The 13,560-nt window shown below is 42.1% G+C and overlaps 1 protein-coding gene across 1 annotated transcript in view; it reads right to left on the reverse strand.

The window, feature by feature from the left end:
* The window catches only part of MYO18B (myosin XVIIIB), a 764,821-nt gene that overhangs the window by 654,988 nt on the left and 96,273 nt on the right, over positions 1 to 13,560 (reverse strand). Inside the window, 2 exon segments of the mRNA XM_040358554.1 lie at positions 3,764 to 3,906; positions 6,454 to 6,652. Of these exon segments, the coding sequence (XP_040214488.1) occupies positions 3,764 to 3,906; positions 6,454 to 6,652 (342 nt within the window).

The raw sequence follows: 13,560 nt of genomic DNA on the forward strand, positions 1-13,560 counted from the left end.
TTTTAAAAAAACTTATTTTAGGTAGCACCTTAAGCCATTAGGGTTGGCATTTGGTTTTATATATATATATATATATTATATATATAATGTTATAGTTTATTAGTCGTTCGATTGATTTTACTGCACCAAGAGCGCCTGACAGATTTGAGATTAGGCCTTTCTCTCATTTCATTTGTTTTTATTACTATTATTATTATTAAAAATGCTTATAAACGCAGTCTCGATGGGCCTCGATGCGTATGACCTTCTGCAGCTTCCTGTGACACGGCTTCTCCTCCCGGCCAAATAGGAAGTGGGTCTTGAGACCCGACCCAAATAGGAAGTGAGTCCTAAGACTGTCTGGCCAATCGTGTCTCAGGACCCACTTCCTGATTGGCCGGGAGGAGAATCAGGAAGACCATAGCGAATATTAACTTGCTATTGTCACACAACTGGATGGGATCAGAGCGTGCAGTGCTCTGCTCCACAAGCCCAGCTTTTTTTTAGCCAATTATAGACTCTAATCACATGCTTCAAAAAACCCCATTGAAATCCATGCATCCGGCGACCTGCTGGTAGATTAGAGGCTGGGCACATGGATTTGGGGGGCGGCGCCCCTGTGCCCCGTATGGAGCGGCCTCACTGATCATGACATTATCATCCCACCTCTCCACTTTGTCAAATCAGAATGGTTTGCATTCATTGAATTAATTCTAAGTGTTACCTGAATGGCACCTGTGCCAAGCAAGTGACCTTCTGTGTCCACAATGTAGCAGGGGAGCCACTTGGCAGAGGACCCGGAAACTAATGGAGATCTCTGTGGTAGCTATGTCTACTACAGTGATTTCCATCTTCCAGGCACTTCCCACATGTATGCACACACTCAAATTGTTATGTTATGTCATGATTTTGATTATGACAAGAGCATGCAGAAATCTAGGTAATTCACAATTCTTTTTGCTATTGTACAAATATATATATATATATATATATATATATATATATATATATATATATATATATACACGGTATCTCGCAAACGTGAGTAGACCCTTCACATTTTTGTAAATACTTTATTATATATTTTCATGTGACAACAAAATTACACTTTGCTACAATGTAAAGTAGTGAGTGTACAGCTTGTATAACAGTGTAATTGTGCTGTCCCCCTCAAAATAACTCAACACACAGCCATTATTATCTAAACCGCTGGCAAGAAAAGTGAGTAGACCCCTACGTGAAAATGTCCAAATTGGGCCCAGTTAGCTATTTTCCATCCCTGGTGTCATATGACTTGTTAGTGTTACAAGGTCTCAGGTGTGAATGGGGAGCAGGTGTATTAAATTTGGTGTTATCGCTCTCACTCTCTCATACTGGTCACTGAAAGTTCAACATGGCATCACATGGCAAAGAACTCTCTGAGGATCTTAAAAAAAGAATTGTTGCTTTATATACATGAAGATGCCCTAGGCCAGTGATGGCGAACCTTGACACCCCAGATGTTTCAGAACTACATTTCCCATGATGCTCAACTACACTGCAGAGGGCATGAGCATCTTGGGAAATGTAGTTCCAAAACATCTGGGGTGCCAAGGTTCGCCATCACTGCCCTAGGCTATAAGAACATTGCCAAGACTTTGAAATGGAGCTATAGCACGGTGGCCAAGACCACACAGTGGTTTAACAGAACAGGTTTCACTCAGAACAGGCCTCGTTATGGTCGACCAAAGAAGTTGAGTGCACGTGCTCAGTGCCATATCTAGAGGTTGTCCTTGGGAAATAGATGTATGAATGCAGCCAGCATTGCTGGAGAGGTTGAAGGGGTAGAGGGTCAGCCTGTTAGTGCTCAGACCCTATGCCGCACACTGCATCAAATTGGTCCGCATGGCTGTTGTCCCAGAAGGAAGCCTCCTCCAAGGATGATGCACAGAAAGCCCGCAAACAGTATGCTAAAGACAAGCAGATTAAGGACATGGATTATTGGGACCATGTACTGTGGTCCGATGAGACCAAGATAAACTTATTTGGTTCAGATGGTGTCAAGCGTGTGGGGGGCAACCAGGTGAGGAGTACAAAGACAAGTGTGTCTTGCCTACAGTCAAGCATGGTGGTGGGAGTGTCATGGTCTGGGGCTGCATGAATGCTGCTGACACTTGGGAGCTACAGTTCATTGAGGGAACCATGAATGCCAACATGTACTGTGATATACTGAAGCAGAGCATGATCCCTTCCCTTCAGAGACTGGGCAGCAGGGTAGTATTCCAACATGATAACAACCCTAAATACACCTCCAAGACGACCACTGCTAAAGAAGCTGAGGGTAAAGGTGATGGACTTGCCGAGCATGTCTCCAGACCTAAACCCTATTGACCATCTGTGGGGCATCCTCAAATGGAAGGTGGAAGAGTGCAAGGTCTCTAACATCCACCATCTCTGTGATGTCATCATGGAGGAGGGGAAGGGGACTGCAGTGGCAACCTGTGAAGCTCTGGTGAACTCCATGCCTAAGAGGGTTAAGGCAGTGCTGGAAAATAATGGTGGCCACACAAAATATTGTCACTTTGGGCCCAATTTGGACATTTTCACTTAGGGGTGTACTCACTTTTGTTTCCAGCAGTTTAGACAATAATGGATGTGTGTTGAGTTATTTTGGGGGGACAACAAGTCTACACTGTTATACAAGCTGTACACTCACTACTTTACACTGTAGCAAAGTGTAATTTCTTCAGTGTTGTCACATGAAAGATATAAAATTATTTACAAAAATGTGAGGAGTGTACTCACTTTTGTGAGATACTATATATATACAGGCCCGTCGGAACCCGACAGGCAAAGCAGGCATTTGCCTGGGGCCCCCCGAGCTGGCCAGGGGCCCCAGCAACGAGGGCCCTTGCCGCACCGCTGCGTCCTCCCTGCAGTCCGGTCGGCCGTGTACCATAACCGCGCGGTACAGGAGAATCAGGTTCCTGTTCCTGGCCGGACTGACAGGAAGTGCACACACGGAGTGTTCACTTCCTTTGGTCCGGCCCCGGGAACAGCAAACTGAAACTCCTGTACCGCGCGGTTATGGTACACGGCCGACCGGACTGCAGGAGGACGCAGCGATGCGGCAAGGGCCCTCCCTGCTGGGGCCCCTGTGCGGACACCAACATATGCCGGCTTGTGCGTGTGAGGCGGGGAATCCCCCCCCCCCCCCCGCTTCTCAACTCAAAATGTAATTTTTAATTTTTTTTTTGCTTGGGGCCCCCAAATGTCTTCGAACGGCCCTGTGTGTATATATATATATATATATATATACACACACACACACACATGCTTTACTGCGGAAGAAACAACTATGGGCAGCAGGGAAAGCACACATTTACCTCATCAAACCAGCCAAATACGTGAACAGCAAAGAGGCCGTGTTTCAGTGCTTTTATAAACAAAGTAACCCTGTGCTGAGAGAGTCACTTTAATAAATAAAATCTGCCATTCATCTGAAGCAGACTTAAAGTTGGTAGGAAATGTGTAATTTAGCTCAACACACATGCAAAGTTAAATTCATACATACAGCAAAAACTAATGAAAGGACAGGACACAAAAACAAGATTGAATTAGAACACTACCCCACAGATATAAGGTGCTTTCACATCTGTACTTAGAGGAGGGTATTTTAATTACTAACAAAGCTCCAATTACTAATAGAAGGATTTACTGAATTCTACCCCTGTCAAAGCCTGAACTTGTCTTTCCTGTCCAATCTTTCTTATAGGCTGTATAACATGTAGAATTGAATCGTTACCTGTAGGTGTCCAGCAGTTACACGACCAGCAGAATTGAAGTCCAGAGACATGACCATGGAGAAGCGACTGGAGTTATTACATTCACTTGTTTGCACACAGCCAAAGGATTTCAGAATGGTGAATACAGCTTGAATCTTTTCCACTAGATTGAAAAAAAAATGGTTATCCAAAGTGGTTCCTTAATAGCTGCTAAATGTCACTCATTTAATGTTAAAAAGATAATATCCTGATTATGATCTACAGTTGCAATAAAAAGTATGTGAACCCTTTTGGAATGATATGGATTTCTGCACAAATTGGTCATAAAACGTGATCTGATCTTCATCTAAGTCACAACAATAGACAATCACAGTCTGCTTAAACTAATAACACACAAAGAATTAAATGTTACCATGTTTTTATTGAATACACCATGTAAACATTCACAGTGCAGGTGGAAAAAGTATGTGAACCATTGGATTTAATAACTGGTTGAACCTCCTTTGGCAGCAATAACTTCAACCAAACGTTTCCTGTAGTTGCAGATCAGACGTGCACAACGGTCAGGAGTAATTCTTGACCATTCCTCCTTACAGAACTGTTTCAGTTCAGCAATATTCTTGGGATGTCTGGTGTAAATTGCTTTCTTGAGGTCATGCCACAGCATCTCAATCGGGGTGAGGTCAGGACTCTGATTGGGCCACTCCAGAAGGCGTATTTTCTTCTGTTTAAGCCATTCTGTTGTTGATTTACTTCTATGCTTTGGGTCGTTGTCCTGTTGCAACACCCATCTTCTGTTGCGCTTCAGCTGGCCTTAAGTTCTCCTACAAAATGTCTTGATAAACTTGGGAATTCATTTTTCCTTTAATGATAGAAATCCGTCCAGGCCCTGACGCAGCAAAGCAGCCCCAAACCATGATGCCCCCACCACCATACTTCACAGTTGGGATGAGGTTTTGATGTTGGTGTGCTGTGCCTCTTTTTCTCCACACATAGTGTTGTGTGTTTCTTCCAAACAACTCAACGTTGGTTTCATCTGTCCACAGAATATTTTGCCAGTACTGCTGTGGAACATCCAGGTGCTCTTGTGCAAACTGTAAACGTGCAGCAATGTTTTTTTTGGACAGCAGTGGCTTCCTCTGTGGTATCCTCCCATGAAATACATTCTTGTTTAGTGTTTTACGCATCGTAGATTCGCTAACAGGGATGTTAGCATATGCCAGAGACTTTTGTAAGTCTTTAGCTGAAACTCTAGGATTCTTCTTCACCTCATTGAGCAGTCTGTGCTGTGCTCTTGCAGTCATCTTTACAGGACGGCCACTCCTAGGGAGAGTAGCTGCAGTGCTGAACTTTCTCCATTTATAGACAATTTGTCTTACTGTGGACTGATGAACAGCAAGGCTTTTGGAGATACTTTTATAACCCTTTCCAGCTTTATGCAAGTCAACAATTCTTAATAGTAGGTCTTCTGAGAGCTCTTTTGTGAGAGGCATCATTCACATCAGGCAATGCTTCTTGTAAAAAGCAAACCCAGAACTGGTGTGTGTTTTTTATAGGGCAGAGCAGCTGTAACCAACACCTCCAATCTCATCTCATTGATTGGAGTGAGGTGTCAGCCAACATGAGTCCAATTAGCTCTTGGAGATGTCATTAGTCTAGGGCAGGGATATGCAATTAGCGGACCTCCAGCTGTTGCAGAACTACAAATCCCATGAGCCATTGCAAGACTCTGACAGCCACAAGCATGATACCCAGAGACAGAGGCATGATGGGACTTGTAGTTTTGCAACAGCTGGAGGTCCGCTAATTGCTTATGCCTGGTCTAGGGGGTTCATATACTTTTTCCACCTGCACTGTGAATGTTTACATTGTGTGTTCAATAAAAACATGGTAACATTTAATTCTTTGTGTGTTAGTTTAAGCAGACTGTGATTATCTATTTTGGTGACTAAGATTAAGATCAGATTACATTTTATGACCAATTTGTGCAGAAATCCATAAAATTCCAAAAGGTTTCACATACTTTTTATTGAAACTGTAAATATCTTAGTCCTGTGCCTATAGTCTCATAGTTGTGTATCTGAAATGTGAAATCATCTATTGTTCTATTGAATGCTAACCTCAGGAGATTTGAAGGGATAATCAGTGATCTCATTACTGTGCTGATTAAAATTGCTGAATAGAAAGCTATACATAAAGGCCTACAATGCAACACTTTCCATGCTTATAGTTCATTTCTTCCACAGATCTGTGGCTTTTTCAACCCAGATTGCTTCTTATAATGTTAGTTCACATAAAAATAAAAATAAAAGGTGAACTAACACTCTATACCTACCCCCCCCCCCCCGTCTCTTCTGTACTTACCTCCATGGGTGGTGCACTGTTAGAGCCCATGCAGCCGGTATAGTGGTCAAGGGATCTAAAATCCCTGCTCTTCTCCCTCTTCGCTCTGAAGGGCTTCCAGGATGGCTCATAGTACTTCTGATTGGTCAACGCTGGCACATGTTGGTGCTGCCCTATCAGAAGCATTCTGATCCAGAAGCCCTAAAAAATGAAGCATGAGGAAAAGCAGGATTTTTAATCCCCAGACCACTATACTGGCTGCGTGAGCACTGACAGCGAATAAGTTATATGCCTCAACTTTATTTATGTAAAGTGGAAATCTAAAATATATAATAGTGTAATACTCTAGTACTAAAAGTGGTACTACCTGTTACTCTGCTGTCCACGCTTCCAGCAGCATCAACCAGGTATTCCAAAGCGGTCTGACAGCATGTTGATTTGCCTGAATTACTTCTGCCAAGGGGCACGATAGTCTGATCCTGGCGTTGTGTTAGCATATTCCAATAGGCTTTCTGCGCCACTGAGCAGATGTGAGGTGGCATGCTGTCCTTCTTCCCTTTGAACACCTAGGAGAAGGAGCCATGGGAGTTAGTAAGTGTGTGATAACCTCTGAAGCAAGCTGACATTCAGACGCCACGACTCCTACCTTGAATAATGCATTGTGATTATTTGCTGTTAAGGAAAATCGGAGCTTTATGTTGTTGCAGCAGTAAAAGTTAAAAAGGCATGACAGAACTGCTGATAACACAACTGAAGTTGTTCTAACATTTAAATGCTTCTGGACTTCTTCAAATAAAAAGATAACATGCATTCTCTAATTCATTTCTTCTCACTTACCAGCTGTATGAACAGAATAATTTGGTAGCATTTCATCTCTTTACACTAGAATCTGCTTCACTTGGTCAAACCATATGGATCCATGGCAGTGCAGGCAAAAATGCATTTTGCTTACAAGGCCAGGGCGGTTGCATGCACCCCATTTTAAACAAGTGCAGATATGCATGCAAAATAATATTAAAGCCCAACTCCAGAACTCACAGATTTTTTTTTATATAATCACCCATTCAATGTTAAAAAAAAGTGGCTCAGGCTGAAATACTCATCTGCAATCCAAAACTATACCCTGTATTACCTCTGCCACAGGATGATCTCAGTCCTTTGAGTTGAATGCCACTCAGTGACACCTTCTGAGATTCGAACCGTGTGCGGGCAGACTGAATGTACGAAGTTGGGTACAACCAGCCTGTCGGATTCAGTTGCAATTATCGCTAGCAGCTGCTATAGCTAAATGTTCACCTGAAGACTGCTATTATTACTGTTCACCTGAACATTCTCATTCTTGCTGTTCACCTGGATTTTTATATGTATACTGCAGAACGTATTTCTAAGTATAGTGGTGTCCCACAGAAACCAATCACAACATTTTATTCTTGCATTTTAAGGTTGAAAATAACAAGAAACACTTGATTGTCTTTGTTAGGCAACATAAACAATATGAGCCTGATGTATTAAACTGTGAATCAAGGTGAACTGCAGAGTAATGAAGTATAATGCATCCACATCCATTTAAATGTCCAGTCCATGACAGAGGAAGCTTTTTCTTTCTAAATTATCCTGAACATGATTGGATATTTGAAGTGAATACTGGTGCCCTTAATTTTAATTACAGGGCCTAATACTTTAGTGAGTCAGGACAATGATAAATTAAGCTATGTGACTAGAAGTGCCAGGGACCTGGGTATCTTTCTGTCTGCACATTTCTAGGTCTATTTCATTACAGATAAAATAAGAATTCCTTAGTCTATTATCATTAGTTGAGGTATCACTGTATAAAAATAAAAAATATTCTATTGTGGTCTTTGTTGTGTGTTTATTTCTTCCTGAGTGACGATGAAACCCAATTCTTTTAAAAGCATTAACATCCAACTATTTGAGCGTACCCTATGCTTTCAAAGATTTTAATATACATGGTGGGAGAATGAGTGCAAACATTATTTAATAGATATATGGCGCCACCAAGTGTTCTATTTGAAAAATGCAATTTTGAAATCAAATGTCTGCAGTTTATGTAGCACTACCTTTAGTAAAGCAATAAAGCAACTATTAAAAGCAGATTGATTTAGGAAAACAGGACTGATTAAATAAAAAATAAAATGGTTTCTGCTTCCGCTACAAAGTAAATGCATGGTTTCTTCCTTTGCATTAGATGCTTTATTTACTAACCAATTTATTTTCTAATACAGTGTATATGACTCTGATGTCAATAAAAGCAATGCTTTATTAAGAACCCATAGCATTAGACGTAAATTGTGCAAAATGGTAATGAATCTGATTAAATACTCTAGAACAATAACTTGCAGTAGCCTGCAAACATATAGATTTCAGGTATTGAGGTCAGCCCAATAAAAGATTGTCTTTTTGAGTTGCTTCATCTTTTCTATGCCTTCAGTGACAGATTTATAAAAAACCTGGAGTCAGGATTTACCTCTCACTATTTTATACACCCAGTTAAAAAATGAAAGCAGGCATGTGATTTGTTGCTTTGGGCCAGTTCTGGTCACGGAACAGAGAGGGCCACTTTATAGAAGAAAGCTATGCAATTCCTTTTTAAACTCATGAATCTGGAACCAGGAGGCTATCTCTTGGTTTGGCACAGCTCTTCACCTTACTCCCACTACCTCCTATATGTTTTTACCCACTGTCTTCCATGTAGCACCTATGTCATTCTTGTACTTACTTTCAACAGCTTCATGCTTAGCTTTGGCAAAATATGCCTTAAAGGGGTTGTAAAGGTTTGCTTTTGATTTTCTAAATAGGTTCCTTTAAGCTAGTGCATTGTTGGTTCACTTACCTTTTCCTTCCATTTCCCTTCTAAATGTTTTTTTTCTTTGTATGAAATTCTCACTTCCTGTTCCTCCTCAGTAAGCTGTTCTGGCTGACTAACCCCCATGGATGATAGGGGCAAGCTTACTGAGAGAAACAGGAAGTGAGAAATTCAGCCAAAGAAAAAAAAATTAGAAGGGAAATTGAAGGAAAAGGTAAGTGAAGCAACAAATGCACTAGCTTAAAGGAACCTATATAGCAAATAAAAAACCTTTAGAACCCATTTAACTCCAGGACTTCTGATCTTTCAATTCACATTGCCCAAAGAACAATCTTTTTTGTTATGCGATATGCATATCAGATGGACAAATTGTTTGAAATAAACTTTAAAAAAAATAAGGTTTGGGCATGGGCAGTTCTTCTTAGCTCACTTTATTCTACGTAGATATTATCATAACAATTTTCAAGCCAAATGATTTGTTTTGTGCCTTTACATTAACAAATGATTGCATTAATTGCTCAAATCTGACAAACTGTTTCCTCGTCTAGGTAGATGTACCTTTTATTATCATCCAGATGGTTAAGCAACTTTATCAAATTCAGCTTTCTTTCTACTGCTGAACATTTCCTACTATATGTCTCTAAGGATTACCCTAATAAACCATCTTGTTCTTTTTGTGTCCAACACAGCAGAAAAGGCTGCGTTTGTGTAATGTAACACATAATGGCTTAACTGTTGTTATGAGGTTGTGTAATTGTTAAGGTATTTTTCCCCTATGTAGTACCTAGTTATTGTAATGCATTTTTTTTGTTTGTTTGTTTCATAATAATGCATTTTAACCTATTGGGGATGCTCGGGTAATTTGTTTTTACAGCACTTTTTCAGATTCTTTAATTTGTAATTGCGTTTGGCTATCTACAGAGATTGCACTTTTACTGAAGTACTACCAAGTTTGTATTGCTGCAGTCTATTTCTTTATTCTTCTTTTAACCCTTTCATGCCTAAGCCTATTTCTGACATTTGTTTCTTACAAGTTAAAAATCAGTATTTTTTTGCTCGAAAATTACTTATAACCCCCAAAATATATATATATAGATACTTTCATGATCGTATAAAACAGGTATTTGCACCACTTCCTGGTAATAGAGTCCGGCCCCTCCGCATCACCGCATCCCCCAACCCCCCCATTGTGTTCTGGGAAACACTCGGCTCCCAGAACACAGCGGGGACCAGTGGGAACGGCGCAGCGCGACTCGCGTATGCGCAGTAGGGAACCGGGCAGTGAAGCCACAGTGCTTTACTTCCCGATTCCCTCACCGAGGATGGTGGCAGGGGAAGCCGAGAGCCGAGCGGTAGCTCGGCTTTGGCTGCCGACTTCGCGGGCGACCTAGACAGGTAAGTGTAAATTTTTTTAAAGTCGGCAGCTGCTGTATTTGTAGCTGCTGGCTTTTAAAAAAAGATTTCAGGTGAACAGCCACTTTAAAAGTATTCAGATCGGCAAAATTGGCGATTTTGAATGCTCTTTTTTTTTTTTAAATTGGTGCCATTAGCAGCAAGTAAACCGGAAGTGACATTGTGACGTTGCATCCGGGATTTTACATTGGAGGCCCGATTAGTGCCAAATTTGGCTTTGTTGTGTCTCGGCCCAACCGGCAAGCTGCAGGCATCACCCTGGTATAATCCCTTCAATTCATAAAAGCAAATTTGCAAACAGTCGGTGTGAAGGAGTTAAAATATTATTTTGTTATTCTTTTATGATCTCTTGCAGCCACTTCCTGTCTACATGTGAGCAGAGTGCAGCAGGGTATGTCAGCGGCAGAGAACACAAAGAGGTCGAGTAATATGAACTACATATTGTAGAACTTCACAACCAAGTACAATCAGGCCCAGCAGTAGTGTTCACTTATGGGGATAGTTACAGCAGTAGTTTACTTGAAGAGGTCCCAACAGCTTCTGTCAGGAAGAGCAGCCTGGCCGGACCAACCAAACTGGGATGCTTCCGTAATGGACATAGCAGAGTCCCTGCACTTTCCCTACTCCTCTGGAACCTCCTCCTACCGCTAAACCCTGACAGACGGGGGAACCTGTCCCTATACTAACCACTCACATAATGCGAGCCAAGTCAGGGGGCTAGGGGCTTAAATAGGCTCTGCCCTCACCCAAGATGGCCACAGAGGTCCAGAGGAGCCCCAGCATCCAATCAGACAGCTTTTCCCCTGGTGACTGCAGGAACACATGTCCTTCCCCTTCTGTATTACCACTTTGGTTCAGTACCAACTACAGTGGGGAGCACAGAATGCACCTGCCTATATACAGGCATGGACTCCAGCAGCTGCTGCACATCATTTCTGACACTGAGTTACATGATGGTAACAACAGGTGAAAATGCCTTTGCAATATCAGTGTGCATTGAAATTGATGAGTGTAGTTTCCATTAGGAAAGCATGTGACAGGGTGACAAAGCAGGAGAGCATTTGGGAGGCAATGAAAAAGCATTGTCACCTTATAACTTTCAAAAAGGAGAGAAATTACTGTGCTACTGGAAAAAAGAGAGCAAGGAAACTGCTAGCACAACAATTGACCTAAATTGCATAAACGAGGAAGCCATACAATGCAGCGCTAAATAATATATAAAGTGATCATATACATGAACATATATCAGGGCCCTATCAGGATGTCATGTTTGCTGAAACACGTCAGCGTCCAGCTTCTGCCAAGGTCCAGCTTACATACTACAAGCGATGTTTACTTCACTTTTTTGTACTGTAAGTGTTTTGTACTTTTAAATACAATTTCCTTTTAATGGTGTAAGGTTGGGGGTTGTTAGCTCTTGGGGTATATACGTTTTCCCAGTGATCCACGCCAGTCAGGAACTATATTTAAGGACATGGTAGCCCATTTTTATTAAAAAGGCAAAAATAAAAGTCCAAACAAAGGTTTCCCACGCTGGGGGTTCTTCTCCATCAAACACAAAACAGAAAATACTAGCCCACCTGGCTCTCTGTAGCAGTACTTCTGCACTTTATCCTGGTCACCTAGACCAGCGGACTCCTCAAAGTAGACAGCGTCTACAGCTCTGCCTCTTGCCGTCACCAAGCTTCTGGCTGTCTCCTACAGCCTCTCTGACTTCTGGAGACCTCCTGTCTCTTAATGTGGAGCTGTCTCCAACTGGGAGCCATGAGGTCTTAGCACACTCTCATTATAAGGGCTGTGCTCACCTGAGCACACACCCTGCTGGTAATCAAAAAAGTCTGGATACAGGGTTGGAGATCCCGTCCCATCCCAGACACTGTGGAATCTCCAAAACTACAGAGCCCCATGTCAAATTACCAAAACCTGGAGAAAGCTGCAAAAGCAGTCTTCTCCAGTCCACATCTACGCTCTGTAGTCTTGCAACTCGCAAATGTGCTTCGAACAGATAGGAGGACCGCCGCTCCAGGTGAGCACAAGCAGGTAATCAAATGTCCACTCAGGAACCACACGGGTGCTGGCAATGCGTAGGATTATGCAGATAAGAGAATAGATGGACAGCCGCACTCCAAATAGGTCTTTTAAAAGGAAGACGTGCTCTTTATTTAAAAAGGAAAAATGCACAGCATACAAACAGCAAGCAGTGGGATGAACAGCTAGCTCTTATCTGCATAATCGCAAATGTGCATACCCTGTGTCCAGCAACCTGTACATTTTACCGTGACAGTAGCTCCTACTGTCACAATGGTTTTACAGTATGTGTGACTACTTGGCTTGTTTCCACATATGTGTTTGAATTGGGAGACATGGTCCATCTAAGCAGAGGTCCATTCCTATCAGAGCCTAGGGGTTTTGTGTGATCCATCCATCCACACTATCCATACTTGAGACACCTGAGCGACTAGGCATCCAGATTTGTGTAATCATCCCTGCTTGTGTGACTCATTGCCGTAAGGTACTTGGGACCATATTTTCTGGTAAGCACAATATTACTATCCATAGTAGTGGGGCTGTCATGCTGGTGGCCATTGGTATTTGTGGATTTTCATTCCAAGCACCTTTGTGGATTCTGATTGCATTATGACACTTCCTTAAGGTTGGGTTCACACTGGAGAACGCAACGGCTCACAGCAGGGAGTCCGCTGCATCTTCATTCACCGTTTCAGGTCTGATTTAAGCCCATATTTTTGGCTGAATTCGGATCTGAAATGGACCAAAAGACGCACAGGGCTCCTGTGCACCAGAGCCTCTGCAGAGATATGTGAACCGGCTCCATAGAGAGCCAGTCACAATCTCCTGCTATTTCCCCGCATCCAATTCGCAATAGTGTAAACTCAGCCTAATGGTTCTTAATGCACTGTTTTAAATATGAACTTTTCATTTTGCACTCATTTGATTAGATGTTTTTTACATTTACCATTTGTGATATATGTTTATGTATATGATCACTTTATATATTATTTAGCGCTGCACTGTATGGTTTCCTAGCACCGGCTCTGAAAATAGCCAGGCGCTACACTACCTTATAACCAGGGCCGGTGCTACCACTAGACAAACTAGGTGGCCACCTAGGGCGCACTGCTGCCTAGGTGCTCCCGGCCACTGGTGTTCCTACTATCTTCTCTATGCAACAAGCAACTAAGTTTCAGCATCAGCAGACAGCGACCGCTCTGTGCGTAC

Source organism: Rana temporaria, chromosome 1, assembly GCF_905171775.1.
Source record: "Rana temporaria chromosome 1, aRanTem1.1, whole genome shotgun sequence".
Lineage (NCBI taxonomy): Eukaryota > Metazoa > Chordata > Amphibia > Anura > Ranidae > Rana > Rana temporaria.